We start from the raw sequence: 27,969 nt of genomic DNA, 5'->3' as shown, positions 1-27,969 counted from the left end.
CCAAATGAGAAGAACAGACAAGGAAACAGAGTTGTTATATTCTGAAATCTGGTTGTAAATTTGATAGAACTGAGGGTTCATATACCATTTATTATACTATATACTCATTCTTATGAGAAGGAATATAAACTAAACAAACAAAACGAGCAGGCAAGTCTGCACCTCATGGGTCTAAAGCAATCCTCTGGCTCAAGGAAACACAAGTGTTAGGAGAAAATTAAGTGACTCACACAACAATGTAGGCAACCCTTGTTCCCAAGGGGGTTATTCTTAAGTGCATATTCCATAGACGGTAAGAAATGCCTGTATTTTCTTTTTCCACAATATCATTTTGCCTTGTGAAGCAAAATGAAATAAGCAAAAGCTTATTTCTTTTCTAATAAAGAAAGCTAAAGCTATTGCATCAACCTGCATATTTAACTTACCATTCTAAATCTAACCAGATGTTTCATGTGCATTATTCCTTTGCAATAATTCTGTGGAAGCAAGCTATCATCTTGGCCTTTTATTACAGCAACAAGATCCCATAAGTTTTTACTGCCTCCTGGGGGCTGGAACAATAAAAAATGGAACACAATGTTGTTTAAGCCATATCAGAATTAAACCTGCAATGAAAGTGATTATGTTTGTCAGTCAGCGCAAAAGTAAAAACAGGTCATTTCAAAAGTAAACAAGCCAATATTGAATCCAGGTAAAAGCGAGGTGTTACCACACAGGTGTTCTTTCATTGTTAGATCCCTTAAATGTACTAAATCAGTATAATACACACCACATACTAACTTACAGCACAGCATAATTGTATAAACTTAGGACCACTAAGTCATTTCATGACAATGGACCCACAGAATACTTCTGTTATAATAGGAGAGGAAAAGCATATGACAGCTGAACTCAGGGGCTCTCAGTTTTCTTCAAAAGTATTTATCCTTCACTCTTATATTAAATGAAATTGTGGAAACAGCTGCAGTAGCCTCAGTGAGCTAGTTTCGTCCAACCAATCTCGCTTCAGTGTGGGATTCTGTCTCTACTTGGCCAAGCCCTACACAGTTGCCTTGGTAGTTTCCAATCTGTACAATGGGAACACTGGGTAATTTTAAAGGGGGCGGGAGAAGATTGTGAAGTACTTTCCATCTTAGAAATACTATATAACCAATAAACATTGATGGTGATAAGATTTATTAATCTTACAAATCCTGTTCAACCCAACGCTGCTAAGAACACTGATTATGTTAGAACTCCCATGGGCAGTCTATTGTGCACATCTATTGTGCACCTAAATAGACGTGAGATCCATGTGCCAAATGACAAATCAAGTTTATTATTTTTTGTAACAAATGAGATGTGTGAAAAATGCATTTGGTAATATATAATACAGTAAACATATCATTTTGTGAAAGGTTTATTATACTTACAGTGCAGCCTAAAGTTCTATAGCTACATCTTACATGCACACAATTTTTTTACTATTTAATACTTACTGATAAACATTCAGAAAACCACCTCAGTTTTCTCCCTCGGGGATTACCAGCCAATTTGTCTACTTCTTGTTTAATATCCCTAGATACTTTGCCACACAGCAAGGGAGAAGCGCCTACTTCAACAGCACGATCTATTAAAAACCAATATTTATACACCTTGTTAGAAACAGAGAAGATAATGAGGAGGATATATGGCTATACTCCAAAGTCCACTCATGGGCAGACGTTTGCATGTCAAAATTCTTCTAGCTGTTGGCCTCTGGCACCCTGTGAATTGCAACTAGGGATTCCACAGTAAACCCAGCAAGTGTGATTACCAACACATACGGTGTTCTGCTGGTGTGGGCAATGGTCCTGAATGCTCCATATCTCTTATTTACCTTCTAACGTGATGAGAAACTAACTGGCATATCCATTGGGCAAATGCTTCCACAAACCAGGTGGAAAGGGAGAAAATAACAAGCTGAATGCACATTAGCATTCGTCTCTGAATGTGGGATGTCTGTCAGTAAATGATGCTCAATAAGATGCACACCTCAATGCAGTGTCATGTGAAACTACACACGGCTAGAGCTACATATGGGTCAAGTTTAATGTGCACGAACGTAAGCAAGCAAATCGGTAATTTTGAGCCTGTAGCTGTCCGTCTCCAGGATGGTCCGTATAGTTGCACTTGCAGGTCCAACTTCTCAAATTGTTTTATGCTTTTGTACATCAAGAAAAGGCATAGAAATTGTGACCAATACAGAAACAGTGTACTTGCACATGGGAAGTATACATGCAACAAACCAGTGGTTTAAAGCACATAAATTGCTATTACTGCTATTTCAGCTGGGGGTGAGTAGGTACATAAGACTCCTGTTTGTGCAAACATTGACTTGAAAAGCAAGAATATCCAAGACTCTCCACGAACCTTCCGTGAACATGCGAGAAGATGAGTGGAAAATGTGGAAATAAAGGGATAGCTTTGTATATCCCTAGTCAGCATGCATCTATCTATCTATCTATCTATCTATCTATCTATCTATCTATCTATCATCTACCTACCTACCTATAGCTCACATATATGTGTATATTTACTCACCAGTGTTTCCAATAATCTCATCCCATGATCTGTCTGCCAATATATTTATCTGGAGTGGATTTATTAAAGGTGTTAAAGACCAAAGTCTCACAGTAGAATCTCGTGAACAAGAGGCCATAGTGAAGGGACGACTAGGATGGCATGTTAATCCTAAAATACATTTTAACAAATTTGTTTTAAAATACTGAACAAAAAAATTTTAGCATATAAAAACTACTGAAAATGTATTAAAGTCAAACATCAAAATATATTACCATAGACATCTGCACCGTGATCATACACTGTGTCCAGACAGGTTCCCTCTCTTGTATCCCACACTTTAATTGTATAATCCCAGCTGCCCGATATCAGTAAGTAAGGTATTTCTGTATTCCACAGCAATCCCCGTACTGGTGCTGTGTGTCCACTAAGAACATTTATACAAGCATCTTGTGTATAATCCCATATTCTAACAGTGCTGTTAAGAAAGAAGTGAAACAACTTCATTGTAGCGCTTGACCATCTCTAGACAAAACTCTTTAAAAAAAAAAAAAAACCAGATAACACCAGAAGAACATCTACAAGAATTGCTCACACCATAACAGTCATTCACACTTACTTTCCCTTAGTAATGACGTATATAAAATTTAAGAGACCTGTGTGAAAGAGAGTTGTCCTAATGCAGTGATTCTCCACAGTGAATAATTCCTGATTTTCTGGGAAGGAGGTTTATTTACTCCATGCTCATCAGTGGAACGAGCATTGCAACAGACTGTCATGTTTTACACTTGCTGCCACTCACATACAAATGTACTTGTGAAGCTTTCCATATCACAGTATTTCCTTTTTCAGCTTCCCCATCATATTCAGGTCTTTTCCTCTCTTTATTTATTTTTTTTGACCAGGGTACCAGCATTTGTACCGTCCAAGCTTATGCACATCAACTCAAAAATAAGTCCCTCTTATATTAACAGGAGTTAAACACTATAAAGTGTTATGGAATTGGAGCCAAAGACTTCTGTAGCCTGCCTTGGGATGGTAATTACGTTCAGAGCACTAAACCAAACCAGTGAGGATAGTTTACTTTAGAAAACACAAATAATTGCACTGCTGGAGGCCTAATGTGGCTGATGAACTAAGATACAGAACTGTTATAGCAAAGGATGCATAACAAAACCAATCAGAAGCAACCACTATAATACTGTTCATGCGGACTGCACTATGGGCAAAACGTGATGCATTTAAAAAGTGATATACAGTATATTTTAACCAGCAAGCGCAGTTTGCCACTTTGATTTCTCTATTTTTCTTCTAGTTGCTCACAGATAATCTAGGCTGCTGCCTAATTACTGCAATGACCTCAGTGATGCTCAGCTTTCCCCCAGCCTGTATTTTCATACAGTTAAGATGTACACCCCAACTTTTTTGCAGCCTTGACGGAGTCCAGAAGGATAACTTTGATATCCATTGAATATCCATGCTGAGGCTGCCCCTAGCATTCAAACTCGAGTTTCCATGGGTTTCCATGACGACCATGGTGCTGTCTCAAGTTGTCCAACAAAAGGGGTTTCTGCTCCAGACGGAGGGAGTTGGGGTCTGGAGATGAGTGGTGATGGCTGTCACCCTGTTGTAAGGGTCAGATCATTTCCTTGTGAAGTTTGGATTTACAGCTCCAATCCTACCCTGCAGGGTGGTGGGCAGATTAAGAAGATCTGTGCTTGGAAGCTAATGGAATCCAATGGATTACTGAATGCCCTGGGGGAGTTTCCAGTAGATAGAGCAGGCACACTGGCGGAAGAAGAGGAGTGTGGGGGGAGCGCACCGCCCACGGCAGCACAATCCCGGTGGGGTGCCATTGCGGCTGCCCCCCGCCCGTGCTGGGTGCCACACTGCTGCAGGCGGTGTGCCCCACCCCCAGGACGTGCACCAGCCACGCCCCATCTGCTCTCCGCCCCCCGGTGCCGGAGCATGAAGTTCCGCCACTGAGCAGGCAACCCTGCTGAAGTCCTTGTCATGCTGCGGCACAGAGAGGTGTCAGGGTCTTGACACAGTTGCTCTCAAGTGGCCTCTTCTCAGCATTGTGGAGTGCATTCTGTACTTTGGTACACCGGTAAGCTAAGGTCAATGAAACAGGTTGGGTGGCAGCTAGAGTGCAAGTAGGAAAAGTTCTGTTATGGACAAAAACCATTTTTTTGCATTGCTAATCCCACCCATAGCTGCCAAGTTTTCCCTTTTCTCGCGAGGAAGCCTATTCAGCATAAGGGAAAATCCCTTAAAAAAAGGGATAACTTGGCAGCTATGATCCCACCACCGCAATTTCAGCCAAATATGCTCACCCATCATCAGAACCGCTGCAGAGGATGCCTTCCCTCAGAGGAGACCACCTTACATGAAACACTTTGGCAGTATGCCCACTGAATACTTTCAGTGGCTGATCAGAGCTAGTTGCTAGGTAATAGACACGGACATTTTTATCTTCACATCCAGTGGCTATCATATCTCTGCAAAATACAGTACAGTCATCAGCTACAGAAGGCACAAGAATTTCACTGTTCACAAATAAATATAACAAGACGTTTTGAAAACTTGCCCTGCATTATTACATTTTCATTTTAAACATCTAACGGTAGCAATCATCCTGTTTTCAAATTAGTTGCATCTCTTTTGTTTTAACAACCAGCACCAGAGAAATCAAGTGCCGCCCCCTTACTGCAGCCAGGACTGGGAGTGGATATAAAGACAGCGCAATTTGGGAAGGGAAGGTTGAAGTGATGGACCTGATTCCTAGAGAGAAGACACAGACCAGAGAAGGAAATATGCAGAGTAGTCAAGGGAACAGCTACAGCCTCTAGAGATGTCGTAGCTGGCCAGAATGGCATCACAATAGACCATCAATACCCAAGGAAACTGAGCAACAATTTCACTGACTTTTTTTAAAAAAAGTCTTTTTTCTGGAACTCGAGTGCATGGAACAGGACACAAAACTGCTGTTTTGTTTTTGGTTTTATGTAGATGCCCCATAAAAAGCGAGTGATAGCATGACTATTTTACAGCACGTGCACAGTACAATAACAGGCAGAAAATCAAACTGGAATTTGGCACTGCCAAGTCTTCCAAGGACATAAATTCTCAGCTCTAGGCCAACCTGATCCAGAACATATTGCCTTTTACTCAATCCTACTGAGTTAGATAACACTAAAACCATTACAGTATTCTAGCTACATTAATTCTGGAACAAGTTAATTCGAACATTTATAATTCACTGAATCTTTAAGACTATGAAGTTAATTATATGAAAGTACTCACTTGTTGTTTTGACTCCAGTCACAGCCAAAAACTGAAGCTGGATGTTTGTACTTGTGGAGAATTTTGCCATCAATGGTCCAAATAATGCTGAATGAATTGAATATGGAAACCAGAGCTTTATAATTTTGTATTTACATGGTTTTATTTGTTTGTCATGGCACTTTGGGGAAAAATGGAAGCACAGAAAGGGAGTCGTAGCAGCAACTACACAGAACAAATGGGGCTAGACGAAAAGCTCAATTAAAAATTATATAAATTTAATAACCCTCCACAGTGATCCAACATGTTTTAGGTCTGTATGGCTGTTCATCAGGGAACTATGAATTTATGAAAAGTTCCACATTGTAACCACATTTTTTAAAAAATCACATCTTTGTCCTTTGTTGGGACATGCAACTTTATGATGATGCCTGCTATCCATTTACGGTACATTTTGCCAAAAAGTCAAATCAATTAATACCGTCACAATGTATATCAGTGGTGATATATCAGTGGAGGACTTACAGCCTACAGGCCTAATTAGGCTGTAAGGCCTCTGAATTTTGGCCTGCAAGGCCATGTTGGGCAAGCAAAGCCCTCCTGTCAGTTTCCTTACATCATATCAGGGCCGGCTCTAGGTAGATCCCCAGTGGCGCAGGGCACCATGGCGCCGGCCCGCCAGGAGGGCGCCGCGAGCTGCGCCGGCCCGGTCCGCCGGTTCGACAACCGTGCCGTGCCTGCCCGCCCGCTGCGGCGCCACGCAGCAGCGCCTGTGTTAGCCGCACTGCGCGCTGCGCCCGCCCACCGCACTGGGAAACAGGGCGGGGGGGGTGTGCCGGAGGTATCCGTCGCTCCACAGTGCCAGGGGCGCTTAAGACGGCCCTGCATCATATGACATCATCCGCAGAGATATGATATCCCCCATCTAAGGACTAAGTACCAAGATCAGAATTAAGCCTCTGCTGCTGCCACAATGTTGTGATTCCACAGCACTAAGACTGGAGAGAAGCCTCTGCCTTCTGCCTTCTGAACCACATTCAAAGGCAGATCTTATAGCTGCAATCAAAGCAAACTTAGCACTGGTGAACTACAGTGCTAAGATTGGAAATAATTAGCATTTTTGATTAAAAATAGTGGCAAGTGTCTGAAATCACTCTACTAGATTTCTGGAGCATGCACCTCCATATCAGTAGATATGATCAAATTCACATTTGCCACGTAGTCAAATAAAATAATGCTTTACTATTTGTCACATAAATTTTCACAAGAGTTGTCTTCAAAATAGCACTCACCAGAATCCATCTCCACTGCAGGTTGCTATCCTTTTGGAATCTTTATGACTCCATGCAATGCAGAAGATTCCACTCTTTCCATGCTTCAAAAAATGTAAAATGCCTATCAATAAGAAATAATTCACCCCTTTTTTTCTTATTTATATAGTTTTCTTATGACTCCCCACCCCCAAGTAGGAGTAATCAATATTTTCTACCAGTCTTTAAGCAAACATAACCCCTGCTCCCATGAGGCATTTTGTAATGACAGGGTGTGGCCTCTTTTAGGTAATATTTTTGCATTCTTCATGATAAGAAAGAGGATGAAATAGAAAGCTAATGGATTCTGGTAATTTCTGTCTTAAGTAGCACAGAACTGAGGCAAACACTGGAGAGTTATAGCTAAATGAAGATGAATAGATACAACCTGAATCAGTTCCCCAACAGTATGTTAAGAGTATCGTCTGAACTTCAAAGATTTTAAACAACAGTTTGCAAACTCTAAAATGCCACCTTTTAAAACAGTAACCCGAGAGTAAACGTTTAGATGCGTAATCATAACACTAGTGCTTTTCTGAATTCCAGACTATGAGGAAACTAGATACAACATGAATTGTGTGGATGCAATTAAGACATGTTTTCATTATGCAAACAGTAGCCAGAAAGAAGTTTTAAAGGTACTGGGAGATGGGAAGTAGAACTACAGTACTTCTTTTTCTGCCAACAGAAGGTTCTCTTGAAACACAAAAACAGCTTGTGAGAGATTACCGTATTTTTTCGTGTATAAGATGCCCCCTTGTTTAAGACTCCAAGTTTGGGGGGACTCCAAATTAAGAAAACACTACCTGTGTATAAGACAAGCCCCAATTTCAAACCTAATTTTTTGGTTTAAAAACCTAGTCTTATACACAGAAAAATACGGTATTTTTGCTGGCAACAGGGCAGGAACACAGTTGTAAGCGCTTCAATCCCTATGATCCAAGGCTGCTCAAGCCTCTTCATGACTGCTAGTTACATAAAAAACTATATTCATACAATTAGTGTCACATCTAGTCTGGCCCCAAGACTATTTCTATATGCCCTTAGGCATAGATCTCACTCCCTATTGAAATGTTTAAGTAAGGCTCCAAAAGACCACCACTGCTTGAATCTGCAACACTTCAATTTTTAACTAAGGATGTACAGAAAACACAATATTTTTATCTGAAAAGTAGTGTTTTTAGGATGATTGAAATGTCCCCAGGAGAAGGTGTGCATGATGGGAAACCAGCAAACCTTCCTCACGGTGACTCTTACTACTGTCTGTTCATTCCCCAAGATTGTTTGGCTATATTTTTCACACAAAAAAAAAGGTAAGTGGACACTTTTATTCTGAAGTGCTCCCCACTTTAGAAGGAGGAGGGGTATTTTTCACCACTGACTAAATAAGTCACAAAAGTTTCACTTTTGGCCTAGATTTTTGTTATAGTTTTGCAGCTAAAGTTTAATAGCTCTTAGGATCAGGTTACTGGTACACATACTAACTGAACATTTCCTTAAACAAGCTTTAGTGGGAGCTATAAGGTAAAGGACCCCTGGATGGTTAAGTTGAGGCACTCATCTCGCTTTCAGGCCAAGGGAGCCGGCGTTTGTACACAGATAGCTTTCTGGGACATGTGGCCAGCATGACTAAACAGCTTCTGCAGCAAAAAAAAACACTGTGACGAGTGCCAGAGCACACAGAAACGTCGTTTATCTTCCTGCTATAACCTCAGTTATAAGAACTTAAAACCAAACTCACATTACCTCATTAAAGCGGGTTATCATTTTGCCCCGTGTGACGTCCCAGATGAAGCCACCATTTCTGGAAGTTCCACCAGCTATGCAGTTCAAGTCTCCTTTAGGAAAGAGTCCATTGGATAGATAGAAGGTTAACTATATTCTTATTTATCCTGCCTTTCCTATTACCTATTAAAGGCTCAGAAGAAGCAATGTAATGAAAGAACTTCCCTGAACTATGCTCTCTTTCACTCTTCTAAACACCTGTTTTCATATTCTTCTATAAAAACTTCCTCAAAGTTCTGCTTATTTTCACTGCAGGCATCTCTTTGTTCTGTTTACCTTATACTCAGTTTCAGCTCTACCTCTGATGTTACCAAAAATCACAAACCATTTTGCTCATTCACTATTATTTTCTCAAGCAGTCAGGTTTCCCCCCCTTCCCCTTTTCATTTTTCCTCACATGCATCTAAAGATTCCTTAGCTTCTTTACCCTTCATGGAACATGCCTAGTATGTTTTTTTCATTTAGAATGAGATAGCATGCTGTCTCCTATTTGCCATGACATAAGCAGTTCACAGTGTTTACAATTGGCATGACTTGCTCTTTTGATCCTTGCCTTTACAAGGTGCCCAAACTAAGTCCATTTCTGACCAATTTTCTCTTTCTGCACAAAATAGTGCTGCAATTTGATTTTTTTCCCCTTCACTCATATATAGCACCATGTACACTTTGCACTTAAAAGAATAATCTAAGTTCTACTAGGTGACCAAAATTTTGCACTAGCCTGAACTGAATTCTCCAACCGAAACGAAATGTGCAAATTAAGATCATCTACATAATTTTGCTTATTTTGAAATCATACTGATGTCTAAATGATTTGCTATTGTGCATTTTCAAGATGACTCTATTAGACACATAAAAGGAATGCAGTGGGAGATTAATAAAAAAAAATCTTATTCAGTACCTCCCCTGAGCTTCTTAGATTTCACCAGGCACTGCTGACACACCTCTAAAATTAGTTTTGAAATGACAAAATCTATGAATCTGCTTTTAAAATACTCCCCCAAACCATAAAAAAGCTGAAGTTTGTGCTGGGTACTATATTCCTGCCCCCAACCCAGTTGCAAGACTCACACTACATCAGAGGCCATTTGAGGGGGCGTCTCACAAGAGGCTGTAGTGGAAAAGCCCCATTCCATGAATGGAAGAGCCCTTGCAGTTCTTTTGCTCTGAGCTGTGCTTTTATTTTTTGCATGTATACCAAATATATATATATATATATACAAATATACATAACTCTGGATACCCACCAATCTTAGCTAAGAAGCAGTCTCTTTTCCATATGAAACTTTTGTTATTTCTGAGGTAAAACATTCTCACCTGGAGCCCATGAAAGGGAGTATATGACTCCCTCATTACCAGGAGAAGTGTAGACAGCAGTTAAAGTATTTATATCCCACACCTTTATTGTTCCGTCAAAGGATGCGGTAGCTAGAAGCTCAGGGTTGTCAGGTTTGAATTTACAATCGAAGATGGTTTCGACGTGACCCTAGAGTAACAAAAGGAAGCTGTTACAAGAGAAGAGGGCTTGACACCAGAAGTGGCTTGCCAGGTTGGGTGCAGACTAGGGTGATGACTTTTTTACAACCTCATTTCCCTGTATCAGAATTTGATGAGCTTTACTTAAAGATTAGATAAAATCTTACTTTCAAAGAGATTTGATAAAAAAACCTCATGCACAAAATGATTTAAAAAATTTTTATTTATCAGTTTTTTGACCATTTTTGAAGTCACTGTAAGCAGATATAAAATTGAACCCAAGCTTTAGAGTCACATATATACAACATTATATAGGGCCATCAAACACACAAGGAAGCTTTTTTAAGCTGCAGTAACAGTATAGACGCCGCTAGAGGACAATGTTTTGCTACCTCTCCTGTAGGTTCTTTTCCCAGCATGTCCGGCAGGGTCTGCTGGCTGAGTTTTGAGGTCCCCAAAAGGGGCTTTTACCTTGCGCAGGTGTGACATTTGTATACCCTATGTTGCTAAGAACACTCCTCATTGTGGAATGTGGTGTTGTGTCCAAATTTGATATGAAATATATATAGAATTGTTAATACAATTTTATGAAATGGTAAAATGGCATACAAAAAATTTAAAAATGGTTTGTGCGTGACCTTTTTTAAATATTTCAATGGAATATACCCCATTTTAGTCATTAATAGGCAAAAGTTCATCCATTTGTGCTACAGGACATAATTTTTGAGAGAAAAAATGAAAAAGTCACCACCCTAGTGCAGACACTACACTACCTTTCTGGCAGGCAGGTCGCTGCTGCTTACCAGAAGGGTGAGGGACGAAGCAATGGGAAGGTCGGTGCAGTGCAAACGCACCATCAGAGCTAATCCAGCACTCCTGCCAGAGCGTTTGAATCACACTGAGCTTCCTGCGGCCTCCTACCCGCATTAGCCCTGGAAGCTAGCACAGTGGCTCCATCCAATCTGGCATGCCGCTTCCGGATGACACGGGTGTAGTTTTCCAAGTCCCTTTAAAGAAGAAGGAAGCAAACAGCCTAATTATTAGCACACAAACTAATTATTTCTATTTGGGCTACTTCACACGTTCAAAAAGTATTCCTCTGTCACCAGGGATAAGTGCAGATAGAGGAACGAACACATGGACATAGCAATATCCCCTTGGGAATGCTTCAGAGACTCATGATTTTTGCTGGTAGAAAACCTTGAGCTTGGCAATTGCAGCTGGGAGAAACATCTGTACCCACAGACAGCTCCAATGACATATAATATTCTCCATATGAAAACATCCCTAGGAACAGTTAGAGCACATCACTTGAAGAAGATTTTAAATACCTTAAGTGACCCCAAGTTCAAAGACTGGAAAGAAGAGCAAACATACCAGATCTCTAAGAAAATCCCATTTCTTGGCTCCCATGTCATAAAGTCCCACTCCACCATCCATAAAGCAGCAGACAGCATGCCCAGGAGGGATGGTTTTGTGTTAGAGTTGGAGGTGGAACAGCCTCACTTGTAGATGACATGTGGTGGTTTTTGGTAGGAGACTGTGAAGAAAATGCTGAATTAAAAAGATAAACATATTAGCATAAGTTTGATGTTCTGCTACATTTAAAACAAACTATTGTCCACTTGCTACTGGGAACTACATTTCTTGGGGAATTGTGGCAATTAAGCCCTATCTGATTTATTTCTTACATCTGAGAATTTCTTTTGTATGAGAATTTCCTAATTTGCTCTCCAGTACTTTGAAGCCATAAACTTTCTTTTCCTTAAATGTTTTAGTTTCTCAGTCCAGCTCTCTCCTTCAGACACAAGTGTTATCTTACTGAAGCATATGGCACAGAGAGATTTAGTGCAATGAATTTATAAAATCAGCTGATGAGAAGTTCTTTCCTACTAACAGTATTAATTTCAGTCACAGAAAGTGGATCTGATAATTCACATAGCATCATAATACTAATTATATTTTAATAGCAAGACTTGCAGTGCCTCAAGGACCAACTCTTTCCATGAACCAACCTGGACCCTTCAATCATTATCTGAGAACCAGAGGGTGGCAACATGGGTGTGGGCCTTTTCTATTGTGGCTCCCCACTTGTTCTCCCTGGGGAGGCTAACCTGGCACCTTCGCTACATATCTTTAAGCACCTTGCAAAAACATTCCTCTTCTCCCAGGCCTCTGACTAATTAAAAAATCTATGGCCTTTTAAACCGTTGGGGGGGTATTGTTTTTGTTTGTTACTATGTTTTGTATTCTTTTGTTTATAAAAATCACCCTGTGATCCTCAGATGAAGGGCGGTATTGAAATTTAATTAATAATAATAATTACAGTAATTATAACATTTCTCCAAGTAGTCAGAACATTTTCCATATAAGCTAAAGGTAAAGGACCCTTGGATGGTTAAGTTCAGTCAAACTTGACTATGGGATGCGGTGCTCATCTTGCTTCAGGCTGAGGGAGCCGGCGTTTGTCCGCAGACAGGTTTCCAGGTCATGTGACCAGCATGACTAAACTGCTTCTAGCGCAACGGGACACCATGACCAGTGCCAGAGTGCATGGAAGCACCGTTTACCTTCTCGCCACAGCGGTACCTACTTATCTACTTGCGTTGGTATGCTTTTGAACTGTTGGGACAGAGCAATGGGAGCTCACACCATCGTGTGAATTTGAACCGCCAACCTTCTGATCGGCAAGCACTTCAGTCATAGTTTCTGCTCATAGCCCACTACTCTACATCAGCTATCCAGTTAGTTTCAACCTTAAGCTATTGTATGGGCATATGCATCACTTGACTAGTATAAAAAAAAACAGAAAATTGAGTACTAATCAAGCACATTAGCAGGTAAGAAGTACACATTTATTACAATGACTCAGATACTATGACTTTGTTATGCAATCAGCTTTTGTTTCCAATGTTGGCAATACAGAGGAGATGTGAAATGATGCAAGATTGGGCCAGTGGGAATAATTAGGAGAGGAAAGCACATTAGCAGGTTTGAAGATGTCAGCAACAGAGAGAAGTAGAATTCAATACAAATACACATACCGTATTCCCTTGGAATATACCACTTTGGAGCACATGAAAGTGACTGCTCTTGAAATGCAAATGGCAGCTTCTGAGGGATGATTTTTGTCAGGAGATAAAAAGTTAAACTCCCCCTCCCCATGGTTCCAAAGCTGCTCAGGTTTCCCCTCAGCTGCTATTTATATAACAAAAAATGTGCTGTAAAAATTTACAGTAAAAATGTAGTGTACAAAAACTGTACAGTAAAAAATTACTGTAGTTGTATTCACATAATTACAGTAAAGTCACCTTTAGTTTCACTGTCAGCTGACCCAATACCCTTCTTGCAAATTCAAAAAAAGAGAAGTATTAATGCCTCTCCCAAACCCTTTTAGCCTGGTAGAAACAAAATGGGCTGCTGTTTTTGCACAGGTAAAGGAGATCCAGGTAGGAAAGGCACTCCTGGTATGATTCTCTCAAATGGCAGCCCTGCCTTAAACAGGCAGAAGACTCACCACATTACTGCCTTGGCCAAAGGGTGTTACAGCAATTAAGACAAAGAAAAGATGGTCGACCACAGCAAACTTTGGCAAGTTCTTAAAGAAATGGGAGTGCCTGATCACCTCATCTGTCTCCTGAGAAATCTCTATGTGGGACAAGAAGCTACAGTTAGAACTGGATATGGAACAACTGATTGGTTCAAAATTGGGAAAGGAGTACGACAAGGTTGTATATTGTCTCCCTGCTTATTTAACTTATATGCAGAATTCATCATGCGAAAGGCTGGACTAGATGAATCCCAAGCCGGAATTAAGATTGCCGGAAGAAATATCAACAACCTCAGATATGCAGATGACACAACCTTGATGGCAGAAAGCGAGGAGGAATTAAAGAACCTTTTAATGAGGGTGAAAGAGGAGAGCGCAAAATATGGTCTGAAGCTCAACATCAAAAAAACCAAGATCATGGCCACTGGTCCCATCACCTCCTGGCAAATGGAAGGGGAAGAAATGGAGGCAGTGAGAGATTTTACTTTCTTGGGCTCCTTGATCACTGCAGATGGTGACAGCAGTCACGAAATTAAAAGACGCCTGCTTCTTGGGAGAAAAGCAATGACAAACCTAGACAGCATCTTAAAAAGCAGAGACATCACCTTGCCGACAAAGGTCCGTATAGTTAAAGCTATGGTTTTCCCAGTAGTGATGTATGGAAGTGAGAGCTGGACCATAAAGAAGGCTGATCGCCGAAGAATTGATGCTTTTGAATTATGGTGCTGGAGGAGACTCTTGAGAGTCCCATGGACTGCAAGAAGATCAAACCTATCCATTCTGAAGGAAATCAGCCCTGAGTGCTCCCTGGAAGGACAGATCGTGAAGCTGAGGCTCCAATACTTTGGCCACCTCATGAGAAGAGAAGAATCCTTGGAAAAGACCCTGATGTTGGGAAAGATTGAGGGCACTAGGAGAAGGGGACGACAGAGGACAAGATGGTTGGACAGTGTTCTCGAAGCTACGAACATGAGTTTGACCAAACTGCGGGAGGCAGTGCAAGACAGGAGTGCCTGGCGTGCTATGGTCCATGGGGTCACGAAGAGTCGGACACGACTAAACGACTAAACAACAAAGGCATCTTAGCTAGCATGCTTTCAAATCTTCATACAGACATGCATTTTGAATTATAAAATGAGACTCTCTAAAGTATTCCAATAATTCTTAAGGAGGAATTCCTATTGTGTGCGCATGTTTTAAATGGTGTTTTGGAAGACTATACAGCCTATATTGGCCCAGTTCACACATAATAAACTATGGATTATCAAGATTAGGCAGTCTGTACTAGCCATTTCTCCATGGGAGTGAATTATTTGAAAGAAACAACCCATAACCCTGTAACAAAAAGTCAACACTTCACGGCCTGTTGTTCCTGCTGGTACCAGAGAAGGAGCGAAGCAGGAGCAACAGGGCAGCACAAAGTAGCAGGCTGCTCAATCCTGACATGTCATTCACTGTGGCTTATAGTTATGTTGTATTGTGTTGAACAGCAAAGAGTTTACAAGTGCAAACAGAAAAGGAAAAGTTAGGAAAAGGAAAAGGCACATTTTTTCTTGGTGATTTTTTTTTTTTAAAAAAGATACTTACATTTTTTCTTTGGGGGAGAACTAAGAACATGTAAACCATGGAAACCTGTTTTCTTCAGTTTAAAATTATCGATTGGTGTTGTACGGGACACATTCCAGACACGCAGCACACCAACTTGAGAATCTGTTTTGAGAGAAAAATCACATTTCTTTTCTGATTATCAATTCAAAAAGTTCTATCATCTAGTAGTCCAATGACTCAAAAATTTAACAACTGCAATATATTTTGTACATATTTATGCATACATATTTCTTGGTAGACAAGTTACAGGTAGGTAGCCGTGTTGGTCTGAGTCGAAGCAAAATAAAAAAATTCCTTCAGTAGCACCTTAAAGACCAACTAAGTTTATATTTTGGTATGAGCTTTCGTGTGCATGCACACTTCTTCAGATACACTAGAAACAGAAGTGTCAGACCCTATATATATACAGAGGGTGGTGGGGGTGGGTGGGAATGGGAGATGGGCTGATGGGAGTGGTAAACCTGTAGATGGGTGTTAATGGCTGCTGATGGCTGCAATTAGTCCTGGGCTGAGGTGCTAAAGAAAGCTTGATCATGCATAATGAGATAAGAATCCGATATCTCTATTCATCCCAGGTGCTTCCATGGTTTTAAGCTTGGTAATGATTTCCAATTCAGCAACTTCCCTTTCCAGTCTGTTCCTGAAATTTCTCTGTAATAAAACAGCTGCTTTGAGATCTTGTATAGAATGTCCTGGGAGATTGAAGAACTAAAATATCTAAAATATTTTTAGAACTAAAATATCCACCTGATGAAGTTAAACAACAGATCAACAGAGCCAGACTGATACCTAGGGAGAACCTGCTGCAAGACAGACCCAAAAAAGAAAATAACAGAACACCACTAGTCATCACATACAGCTCCCAAGTTAAAACAGTACAACGCATCATCAGAGATCTACAGCCTCTCCTGGACAATGACAGCTCCCTTTCTCAAGCTCTGGGAGGAAGACCTTTCATTGCCTACAGACAGCCACCCAATCTTAAACAACTCCTCACCCACAATAATACAACCACCAGACTTAACATGGACACTGGTACCAGAGCCTGCAATAAACCCAGATGCCAACTTTGCTGCCACATACACCCGGACAACATCATTACTGGCCCCAACAACATCCAACATACCATCTCAGGACTATTTAATTGCTCATCTTCTAACATTGTGTATGCCATCAAATGCCAACGGTGCCCTTCAGCTCTCTATATTGGACAAACAGGCCAAACCCTACGCCAAAGGATAAATGGACATAAATCTGACATCAGGAACCATAAGACTGAAAAACCAGTAGGAGAACACTTCAATCTCCCAGGACATTCTATACAAGATCTCAAAGCAGCTGTTTTATTACAGAGAAATTTCAGGAACAGACTGGAAAGGGAAGTTGCTGAATTGGAAATCATTACCAAGCTTAAAACCATGGAAGCACCTGGGATGAATAGAGATATCGGATTCTTATCTCATTATGCATGATCAAGCTTTCTTTAGCACCTCAGCCCAGGACTAATTGCAGCCATCAGCAGCCATTAACACCCATCTACAGGTTTACCACTCCCATCAGCCCATCTCCCATTCCCACCCACCCCCACCACCCTCTGTATATATATAGGGTCTGACACTTCTGTTTCTAGTGTATCTGAAGAAGTGTGCATGCACACGAAAGCTCATACCAAAATATAAACTTAGTTGGTCTTTAAGGTGCTACTGAAGGAATCTTGGTAGACAAGATAAACATAACACAAGTCATCTCCGGAGCATAAACAGAATATGACAAATAGAGCCCATGTTTCATGAAGTGTTGTCTGTCTTCACCAGGGCTTTTCAGCCAGAACTCGCTAGAACTCAATTCCAGCACCTTTCAGGTAGACGCCACTGCCATTAATAAGAGAACAAGAGAGGCATTCATGGCGAGTTCTAGCACCTCTTTTCCTGGATAAATAGCATTGGTCTTCACCTATTTTCACACAGTGTGTGAGCCTGGTTTCCCAACTAGGGTTGCAGCATGCACACCAGCAAACAGAGCATGCTTTCATGCCAAAAAGGTGTGTTAGCCCTCAGCCCCTCAGTCTGTTCCCTCTTCTTGTGTATCATGTGAGTTATCTAGTTTTCAAGAGAGGTGTGTGTGTGTGTGTGTGTGTGTGTGTATACACACACACACACAACCACACATACGTTTACATATGTACATGCACATATACACACCCTTCACCTTTTTCTTTTTAGAATTAACTTTCTTAAACCAGATACAAAACTGTTCCACGAACAAGGATGAGAATAGGAGAGGAAAGTGGTCCTGGCATTGTTATGAATAGTGTTTACCAAAGCCAGCTTTTCTCTCGTCACCACCCAATTTAACCCAAACTAGATCAAACCCCCACAGAACCTTCTTTTCCCCTTTCCATAATTTGCTTCAAGACAGAGACATTTACATATGTTTTTCTATCACTCTTCAAATGTTCTGTCCTCACCTTTAGCTAACTCACAATTTAAATCACATTCTACTGCATTAAACTGGAAACAACCAACTGGCATTCATGGCTCTGGATTGTGCCTGTGCATTACATATCTTAAAGGCAAAGGGGTAAAGGGACCCCTCACAGTTTAGTCCAGTCGCGAACAACTCTGGGGTTGCACCGCCCATCTCGCTTTATTGGCCAAGGGAGCTGGTGTACAGCTTCCGGGTCATGTGGCCAGCATGACAAAGCCGCTTCTGGCGAACCAGAGTGGCGTAAGGAAATGCCGTTTACCTTCCCACTGGAGTGGTACCTATTTATCTACTTGCACTTTGATGTGCTTTCGAACTGCTAGGTTGGCAGGAGCTGGGACTGAGCAACGGGAGCTCACCCCGCTGCGGGGATTCGAACTGCCGACCTTCTGATCAGCAAGCCGTAGGTTCAGTGGTTTAGACCACAGCGCCACCCGCGTCCCTATTACATATTTTACTATTTCGTAAAACGATGTGTGAAAATATTTGTTTACCTCCAGTGATAAACATTCCAGGAGCACTAGGAACCCATGCTAAGCACTGCACAGATGCTGCTGCACTAGGAAAACTAAAGACTGTAATGCAGGACAGAGACTCTGAATCGACTAGACGAATTCCATTGTGCAGATTTGCAACAAGAAGATAATCTGTAGAGAGCGGGTCCCATTCCAGAGCAGTAACAGGATCTTCCTCATCTGTACCTTCAAGAGATTCTGGCCTTAGAACATGTTTCTGACTCTTAGAACCTTGAAAAGAAAAAGATGTATCAATTTTTAAAGCAGGTTAAGAGTTAGCTTTCCAGATACTGAACAAAAGTCCCAGAAAGTAGAAAACTTTCACTAAATGCCGATCCAAGCTACTGGATGCAGCAACTGCCCATGACGATTGCTCCCAACAGAGTCAATGAGCTCTAGAGTGACACTAGAGCTACTTTGCATTTTTTTCAGCAGATACAATTTTTTGACAAAAGGCAAAGCCAGTGCAATTCTCAGGAACCTTCTATTGTTCTTGTTAATTGATTTTCTACCAATAAAGCTGATTTGAGGGGTGGGATAAGGGAAAAGCTGCATCAGTGATGCAAACAATTGTTCCATGGAACAAACCTTGGTCAATAAACTCTGGCTCATGGCTTAAGCCTGAAGGTTGGTCTTAGTGGTAGAGATTTTTCTTAGCCTGAACCTCTGGATTCTGAATTAAGAGTTAGGATAGATAAATGGGGGAGGGAGACATACACATTTTTGCCAAGGTGACCAGGTCAAAAGTTTGGATATTTCCTATGGCTCTGGCCCAGAATGCATCTTATAAGACCCAAGGATCAGATCAGGTGCCCCAAGAAAAAGGAAAGCTTTATCGTGGACAGTCAAGTGGTATGACTGTTGACCTACCATTTACCAGTTCATAAATAAAATTCTGTTCTAAACAAATGACATGGAGAAGAGGAGTAGAACGAAACAGCAAGTAGTAAAGGGGGTTGGAATGTTGGGGAGTTGAAAAACTTTCACGTTTCTCAATGTTTCTTCACTATTCTCCATCTTAGCAAGCAGTTTTACCACCAATACCTTTTTCTGTAGTAACTTATCTCTTCTGTGGAACACAAGGGAAAGCAAAACTTTGTTTTTAGATTTCATTTTTGCTGCTTGAAATAATTTTACACTGGGTTGGGTTTTTTCTGTCCTAAATTTTCCACATACCTTTTGTAACAATTCTGATTAATCTTTTGGGAGACTGCATTTCTCCCTGGTTAGAACTCTTCATCGTGGTGTTTACCTAAACTAACCTTTTCTGGTTTTGGCCTTTGTGCAGTTTTGAATAGAATTGGTTTTTATGGGCTCAGGGTACAACCATAACCCCAGCTGGATAGCAATAGGACCTAAAGGAGCAGCAGAGTTGCTGCCAAAATCCAGAGCCCTGTTGCTGTTGGGAAAGCAGTGGCAGTTTTTGTTATGCCAATTCCAGGGAAGACTCAAGCCTCCCACTGCAACTTGAGGCTTGCTGGCTAGCTTAGAATCCAATGGATATTTGCTTATCTAAATTCCACTTCTGAAACACCCTATTTGGAGGGATTATGCTGACTACTGCTGGCAGAGATCCTTAGGATGGGGTAAAGGTAAAGGTAAAGGTAAAGGGGCCCCTAACCTCAGGTCCAGTCGTGTCCGACTCTGGGGTTGCGGCGCTCATCTCGCTCTATAGGCCAAGGGAGCCGGCATTTGTCCGCAGACAGCTTCCGGGTCATGTGGCCAGCATGACAAAGCTGCTTCTGGCGAACCAGAGCAGCGCACGGAAATGCCATTTACCTTCCCGCCGGAGCGGTCCCTATTTATCTACTTGCACTTTGATGTGCTTTCGAACTGCTAGGTGGGCAGGAGCTGGGACCGAGCAACGGCAGCTCACCCCGTTGCAGGGATTCGAACCGCCAACCTTCTGATCAGCAAGCCCTAGACTCTGTGGTTTAACCCACAGCGCGACCTGGGTCCCTTAGGATGGGGTAGGCTCTACTAGATGCAGTGGGACAAATGCACGGGATCAGGAAACCAGAATGACTTCTGCAGATTTTTTTTTTTACATTTGAATGAACACCAATCTTAAAGTTAGACTTTCACATACAGTATTTCTTTAACCATCTGCACTCTTTTTTGTTGTGTGCCTCCGCTGTGTTACTAGTAGCTAGAGAGAGCTAATTAGTAGAAAATAAAGTGAATGCACTGGATAAAACGCTAAATGCTAACAATTAAAAGCCATTGTTGCATTGTGCTAGTTACTCAATAATGACTCAGCCTTAAATTACAGCACTGAAGGTGCTCAGTGCTTTTCTGGAGGGCAAAACAGCACTTTGTAAGAAAGAAGACCATTCACTGTAATTTCCTACTAATGCCTTGTTAAAGACTGAGGGTTCAGATTCAACTGCAATATCAACAGATGCAATTCTGCAGCAGCTTCTTGTGAACGGCATGCACTTGCCTGAACTTCTCAAAGCTTTCATCCTTGCAAAATAAAGCAAGTGTGCAAACTTTAATGCACAGATGGCATCCCCCAGCCTCTAAATGCCTCATTCGTTTCAATGGAAGCAACAGATACTTTCATGTCTATCCTGTCATGTTCATGAAGGAAGAAAGTCAACAAGGCAGCCTGCTTAAAGTGTTTCATGTACATCTTTAAATTCATCCAGAACTCTGGATTAGGGGTAACTGAAGGATCTTAGGATTGAGAACCCCAAATGTGGTATGATACACATATTACGAGCAACACCTGGGTGCATTCTAACAAATCAGAAACTAAGGGCCATCTTCAACATGATGTTTTTAATCTTTTAGTTATAGTAAGCATCCGTTTTTCCTCAGAGCTAGTGTGTAGAGGTTGAGCCCATCCATATCTTTGACATCAAAAACATACCTGCAGGCTTTGATTCCATCATAAAGAAGAAAAAGGAAACTGCATACTTCTGCTTCCCTGTAGGATGCAGATTACACAGAGGCATTCTAACATGCAAATGTTCCAAATTTATACTGAACAGAACTGATTGGTTCATCCAATTTTAGCAAAGGCTCAACAATTCCAGTACATGGAGGTGAGAAAGTGAGATGTCACTGTGCGTTTGTATGTTTAAACCTACAATTGGAAAGAAAATGGTTGCATCCAGAACCTTCTCCGCAGAAATTAACTCACTAATGAATTCATGTTATCATGTGTCTTTTTCTAAATTGGTCTAAGGTGGGGCAAATGGCTAAAAATAAGAAATCTGAACAAAATGGCTCGTGATAGCTCTCTTTACTGCCATGCGTCCAAGTGCAGATTGAATTTCTACTCCGACAAGCTTGGTTCTAAACTGCCAACACTGAACAAAATGAAAAACAAATCAAAAAGATCCCTCCTTTTGAAAATGAGAACTGACACGGAATTGCAGCAGTTGCTATAGCAATATGAAAATGAACATGGTCTTGCAGAGACTGGCTTCATTCATCTAAGCAAACCTGTAGAAGGCACATGCCTACACCTGTAGCTATATAAAGATATATCCAAAGTACTGACAATCAGTCTTTTTGTTCTGACTATCCGCTCTCCAGAAACATCTCTGTTTTGAGAAGTTATAATATTCCGTGCTTACTGGCTGCCAGTTTATGACCTCATGATGCACCATATCTACCTTTTCTTCCACATGGGAAACTAATGCATCAAGCAACTGGTATAAAGTGAATGTCAGAATCAGGGGTATCAACTTGAATAAAATATTAGGGGGACCAGGGAAGTTCCACCCTGAATAATCAATCACATGATGTGGTGCATGCACACCATTTGAATGGCAATGCCCATCAACTTGGGGGGGTATTTTATGTGGGGGGCAAAGACCCCTCAGCCGCAAGGGGTTGGCTCCTATGGTCAGAATTCTTAGTCATTCCCATTTATGTATGATTATATATTTTTATGTTATTAGCCTGTTGTTAGTAAACATTTACAGACCTTGTTTGCACGGTGAACCAAACTATGGCATATTGGTACCTGGCAAACATGTTGGCTTATGGACTGATGCTCATATCTACTTCCCTCTTCCCTGGTCATCTTAGCACAGGGATTGCGTATCATCTGAGCATGAAGCTGAAATTAAGCTCTCCCCTCCCTAACCATGATCTGTAGCCAAGACTAAAAGGACTCGGTAGCAGCAAAATGAGTGTGAGTTCCTTTCCACTTTGCACGGTCCCAGGAAGACATAGTTTGGCTTACTGTGATTTGCAAACAAGGCCGCTGTATTCCAAGAATGTGTTTATTATGAAGTAATAAATCTTGATGCCTGGTTAATCTAAAATCAACCTTGTACTGCCCAAGACTGAATTTTCCACTCCCTTCCATTAGCAATGCATTTTTTTTGGGGGGGGGGGGAATCAGTGAAAAACAAGTGTACAGTTTTCTCAAAAGAATGGTTTTCCTCACCATGCATCAAAACATGCATGTGCTATAAAAATGGACCCTTACCTGGCTGAAAAATAGAAAGACTTCCATCAGTGTGTCCAAATACTACTTTCCCCTTTTTCTTGGGATGCCATCTAAACAGGCAAATGTCTGACAAAAAACTGTGAGCGTCTTTATGCACTGTTACACCACTGTCCGGTCCTGAAATTGTCCAAATATACAAGGGTCCTCTTTGGGAGACAAAAGCAACCGCATCACCTGCATTCCAGCACCAACTAAGAGATGCAGGAATTCCTGAAAAATAAAAACAAATCTAAGAATCTAAAAAACACATTTGGTGCCACATCTCCAATAGTGTGATACTGAATTTAAACAAACAGACAACTCAAATAACATTCATCTCTCAGCCTGAACATTCACTCTATGAACACATTTCAGCCTTGAGATTAAAAACATAAAGAGTGTGCAGGTTCTAATGTATTTTTTTTTCTCTTCAAAGGAAGAATTTATCTGGAGAAACACATAAGGAAGTTATTACACTGGAATGGAAAGGTCACATGGTTTTTATTTTTATTTTAAAGGAAGAGCTGCTATTTGGTTCTGGATCCTTCCTGAACAAAACAGAGGGAATTTCCATTCAAATGTAATCTGTTACCTCCATAGGAATCATCCTGCTGGCAAAGCAGTAACAGCGGAATTGGCTAAGGGTCTACCCTGAAATATACATACCCATAATCTAAATTAAAATACCTTAACTGGCGCCTTTTCTACTCTAATTCATAGTAATGGTCAAGCAGAGCCAACTGTTTTCACCGCAGCAATCTCCCTCTTTTCTATAGTAGGATAACAGAACAGAGGTTTGTAGTTTCAAGCTGTTGTCTGGAAAACTGACTGTATTTGTTTTGTGTGTCATCCTAGCAAAACTATCGTGACTATGCTTAGGCTCCTGTGAACTGAAATGGTGTGCATGTCAAGAGGGGCAAGGTGATGTTCACCAGTTCCTTCTCCCCTCCCCTGTACTACCTCCCATTCTATTCTGGATGCACCCCACCCCCCAAACTTCACAGATTGCATGTGTAGGGAACTAAAGTGGAAAATCAGTAAAAAGCACACACACACATTCTTCTGCTTGTGGGAGCCTTGCCTGTCTTCAATTGACAGAACAGCACTTCTGGATTCAGCCTTTGGTGGCTTCATTTTGCTATTAATAAATGTCATTAGACTCAAATTTCTCGCTTACCTTTCGTACCATCAAGTTTTGCAGTAACTTTTTGTTCAGCCACATTCCAAATTATGACTAAATTATCTGCACTTGCACTTGCAAACAGGTCGTGGTTATGGGGACACCAGGAAACGGCTGTGATGGTCTTCTTGTGCTCAGACATAATTGCCCACAGTTTGAACTCATTGTACCGATGATCCAGCTAAAAGGTTACACAGATTTAAAATTAAATGTAAATATACTTCAAAATACAGTATGTAGCATCTTGCTACTTTGAGAAACATTGAAAACTAATTACACATGCATTTTAAGTAATGGCAGAAGCTTAAGAGCCACTAGGTTACATCCCACAAGCTTATTCAGAAGGATTTAAGGAGGGGTTGGGGGAGAGAGAGAGAGAGAGACAGAGAGAGAGACACCTTTAACACTACAGGAGAGGCAAAGGTGGCTAGTGGAGGGGGGGGAATCACCACAAATCAGGCAGAGATATACCCAAGTTTCGGTAATATTCCCTTGCCCCAGCAGCACCATCCCAGAAGAGTCTAAAAGGGCCCACAAATCCTCAAGACAGTTGTTTCAGGGGGCACAGGAGCCATAGCTGTCAACCCTCCTGTTTTTTGCGGGAAACTCCCTTATTTCAATCTGTTTCCCGCTGCTATCCCGGATTGTTAGATATCCCGGATTTTAAGCAGCTCCTCTCCCTCCCTGCTGGCCAGGGAGGCTCCACTCGGCATACCCCCCCCTGCGCACGAGCGAACAGCCAGCCGCTGCCCGGTAAAACACCTCGCTCGGCGGATGGCGGCTCGCTCACTTGCTCGCTCCAGACATGCACAGAACTGATAACTGATTTCCGGTGCCCAGATATGCGGACACGGGCAGCTCGGCACCAGAAGTCGCTTCTGCGCATATCTGGACATGCACAGAACCGATTTCCGGTGCCGCGCCACTGGGTGAGGCTGCTGATCCCTTATTTTCCAATCCAGAAGTTGACAGCTATGAGCTGCAAGGGAGAGAGGAGAATGGGAAACTGCCCTTTCATTGACTTCCTTAAGTTGGCTTACCTTAAGTTCCAAGAGTTGTAGCCAACTAAGTTCTACTCAGAATAGATCCACTGAAATTAATGGACATAAGTTAGTTACGTCCGTTAACAGCAATGGGTCTGCTGAGCAGGACTAGCACTGGATACAGCCCCAGGTTTCTGCCTTTAAACAGCACACATTTTAACTGTACACATGATGATATATTATAAAAACAATGTCTACAGAAATATTTGGTTCATGAAGAAATGTTTCCAAAAGAAGGAGGAAGCTCTTAAAAGCTATGAGCCTGGATTAAGAAGGGGGCACATGTACGCACATCTGGTGGGCATATGCAATGTTTTGCAGTTTTGACAGCAAGTGAAGGCAACAGCTTGAAGGGAAAGCCAAGAGGGAAACCTCATGGATAGAGGCAACAGTTTTCCTTAAACAGCTCTTGTGCCTACCTTTAAAAAAAAAAAAAAAAAACCTAAAATGTGAGAGTTTAAAGAACAATTTGGGAGTCCTACGGCAGGCTGGGGAAATTAATGAAATTCAAGAGGGTGAAATGGGATTGGGAATCATGTATGGAATGGTTGTGGATGTACATCTGATTTGAGATGTGTACTTAGCACTCGGTTCCCCCGCACATGGCACTGAGCTGTGGGGGCACAAAATTTAGAAGATCCATAATTGAAACCATCCATTTGGGGATGCCAAATTTTGGAATTGTACAGGGCCCCATATTAAGAAAGATTACTGAAATCTACCCCTGTGTGTACCCTAATTGCAATGTTCACATAGGCTCTCGGTGAAACTTCTCAGATTAATCTATTGAAGCAGACAGAAATGGACATCTGAATCTGGGGGTACTGTTTTTCATGCAACCCCCCCCCCTTTGCTACATCGAGACACATACTTTTTGGCCTAAGTTACAGCTTTTGAAATATATAAAAGTTCTGGTAGAGAGCAGTATGCAGTATCTGTACCACAGACTGCAAGTCACTCCAGCTTGGTTACTCTGGTCCTGAACTAATGAACCGCTAACAGAATTAAAATTTAAAATATCCCTGAAAAGGAATATTATATGTAGTTTGATTTTGTTTTAAATTAAATAAATGAAGATCTGTTTAATCCTGCGGTAACACTTACTAAGAAACATTCTGTGTAGCAGGAAAGAAAAATATTACCGGCCATATACTTTTGCGATGCTGCTTCTATGAAGGAGGTGCAAGGCGAGCTTATCCACACTATGCTGGCAGAGCTACCTGGACGCTCGGATAATTTCTATATAGAGTGGCTTCTTTCCGACGCTAACTCTAATGTGTCAGCGAAGGTAGCCAAATTCTGTGCTAGAGTCATAAAAATTCGGTCTAATCTAATTAGCAGTGTCCAAATATCTTCAGAACATCTTCAGGGCTAGCTAAAGAGGACCCAGTGTTATTAATTGCTGTAGTCTACCTCCCTAAGTAATAACACTCCTTTTAATCAGTTTTCTTTTAAACAATTGTTAAAACCTATATTTATTGCCTATTTTTAGATTATTACTGTTTTTTCTTTTACTGTTTTATGTATTGCATATTTATGTGTGCTGGTCAAGAACCGTAATCAATCAGTCAATCAATTCACAGAGAAATCTAAAAATCCATCTCACCTGGTATATATAAATAGCAAGAGTTGCGCAATAGGCAAATCTATCCCCACTCGCAGCACAGACATCTTTATTCCATGGCTGACACCCAGCAGCTAATAAGCCCACTTGCTTAACCTGTGCCATATTTGCCTGGAAAACAGAGAAACAGAGTAAGAGAAACAGAATAATTTAAGTGATGTTTTATTGAGCACTTTGATGTAGAACAGTCTGAAGAACTAGGAAAGACATAGCTGTAAAGCAAGAAGACAGAATCTTGAATAAAACCACGCAATATCCTTGTGATTAAACAAGATCAGATTATTTAATTGGTCTTTGGGACAGGTGAATTGAGACTGCGCATAGGTGCAATCTGCAAAGGCCAGCTCTCATATAAGCTTCACTCATTAATTCCAATATATATTACAGTTCCATTGAAACTTGCACATTTGGTCTAATTTTCTGATTACATCATTGAAATTAATACTGTGATAACTATATATTTGTCCCCAGCTCTTTCCCCACCTCACATCCAGGGCTTTTTTCAGGGGGAACTCACAGGAACTCAGTTCCAGCACCTCTCAGATGGGCACCAATGCCATTGTAAGAGAGCAAGGGAAGTGTTCATGGCGAGTTCTGGTACCTCTTTTTCTAGAAAAATAGCACTGCTCACATCCATTAACTGATGGTCTGGGTTCTTAAGATACTAAATGCTGAAAACAAGCTGCTGAGTCTGGGCTGCTTCAAATGAAGTAGTGGGAGGAAGATGGGGAGAGAGATGGTTTTCCTTCTGTACTGACATTTTCCATCTGCCTGAACTAAATGTACATGGGGGTAAGAGTCTACTGAAGTGTGTTCATTCAATTTGGACAAATAGAAATTGTTTAGAAAACTGGATTTAAATGCATGAAATAACTCCTCTGCCCTGGCCACCTGAGAAAGAAATGATTGACTAGGGATTTTTTAAAAATTTTTTTTACAAAAAGCCTGAAGGAAATCCCAAGATGATATGAAGAAATTATGCTTAAAGTGCAGGATGGATGAGTATACAGCAGCAGCCGCTCACTTGCCTGTTACCCAGCAGGGATGCCGAGATGGAGAGGCACTGCACCCTGGCTTTGGGCAGATCAATAATCACTGAGCCAGTGAAGCAGCTTCTT

At 41.2% G+C, this 27,969-nt stretch overlaps 1 protein-coding gene across 1 annotated transcript in view; it reads right to left on the bottom strand.

Annotated features, from left to right (window-relative positions):
• The window catches only part of WDR17 (WD repeat domain 17), a 63,318-nt gene that overhangs the window by 26,745 nt on the left and 8,604 nt on the right, over positions 1–27,969 (bottom strand). Inside the window, 16 exon segments of the mRNA XM_035111797.2 lie at positions 426–551; positions 1,479–1,609; positions 2,563–2,712; positions 2,817–3,019; positions 4,878–5,042; positions 5,848–5,934; positions 7,119–7,201; positions 8,883–8,974; positions 10,239–10,407; positions 11,775–11,868; positions 11,870–11,951; positions 15,535–15,657; positions 18,534–18,785; positions 23,005–23,235; positions 24,182–24,365; positions 26,834–26,962. Coding sequence (XP_034967688.2) covers positions 426–551; positions 1,479–1,609; positions 2,563–2,712; positions 2,817–3,019; positions 4,878–5,042; positions 5,848–5,934; positions 7,119–7,201; positions 8,883–8,974; positions 10,239–10,407; positions 11,775–11,868; positions 11,870–11,951; positions 15,535–15,657; positions 18,534–18,785; positions 23,005–23,235; positions 24,182–24,365; positions 26,834–26,962 — 2,301 coding nt within the window.

The sequence above is a fragment of the Zootoca vivipara genome, chromosome 9 (genome assembly GCF_963506605.1).
Source record: "Zootoca vivipara chromosome 9, rZooViv1.1, whole genome shotgun sequence".
In the NCBI taxonomy this organism is placed as follows: Eukaryota; Metazoa; Chordata; class Lepidosauria; order Squamata; family Lacertidae; genus Zootoca; species Zootoca vivipara.
This window is presented reverse-complemented; position numbering and strand designations above follow the sequence as displayed.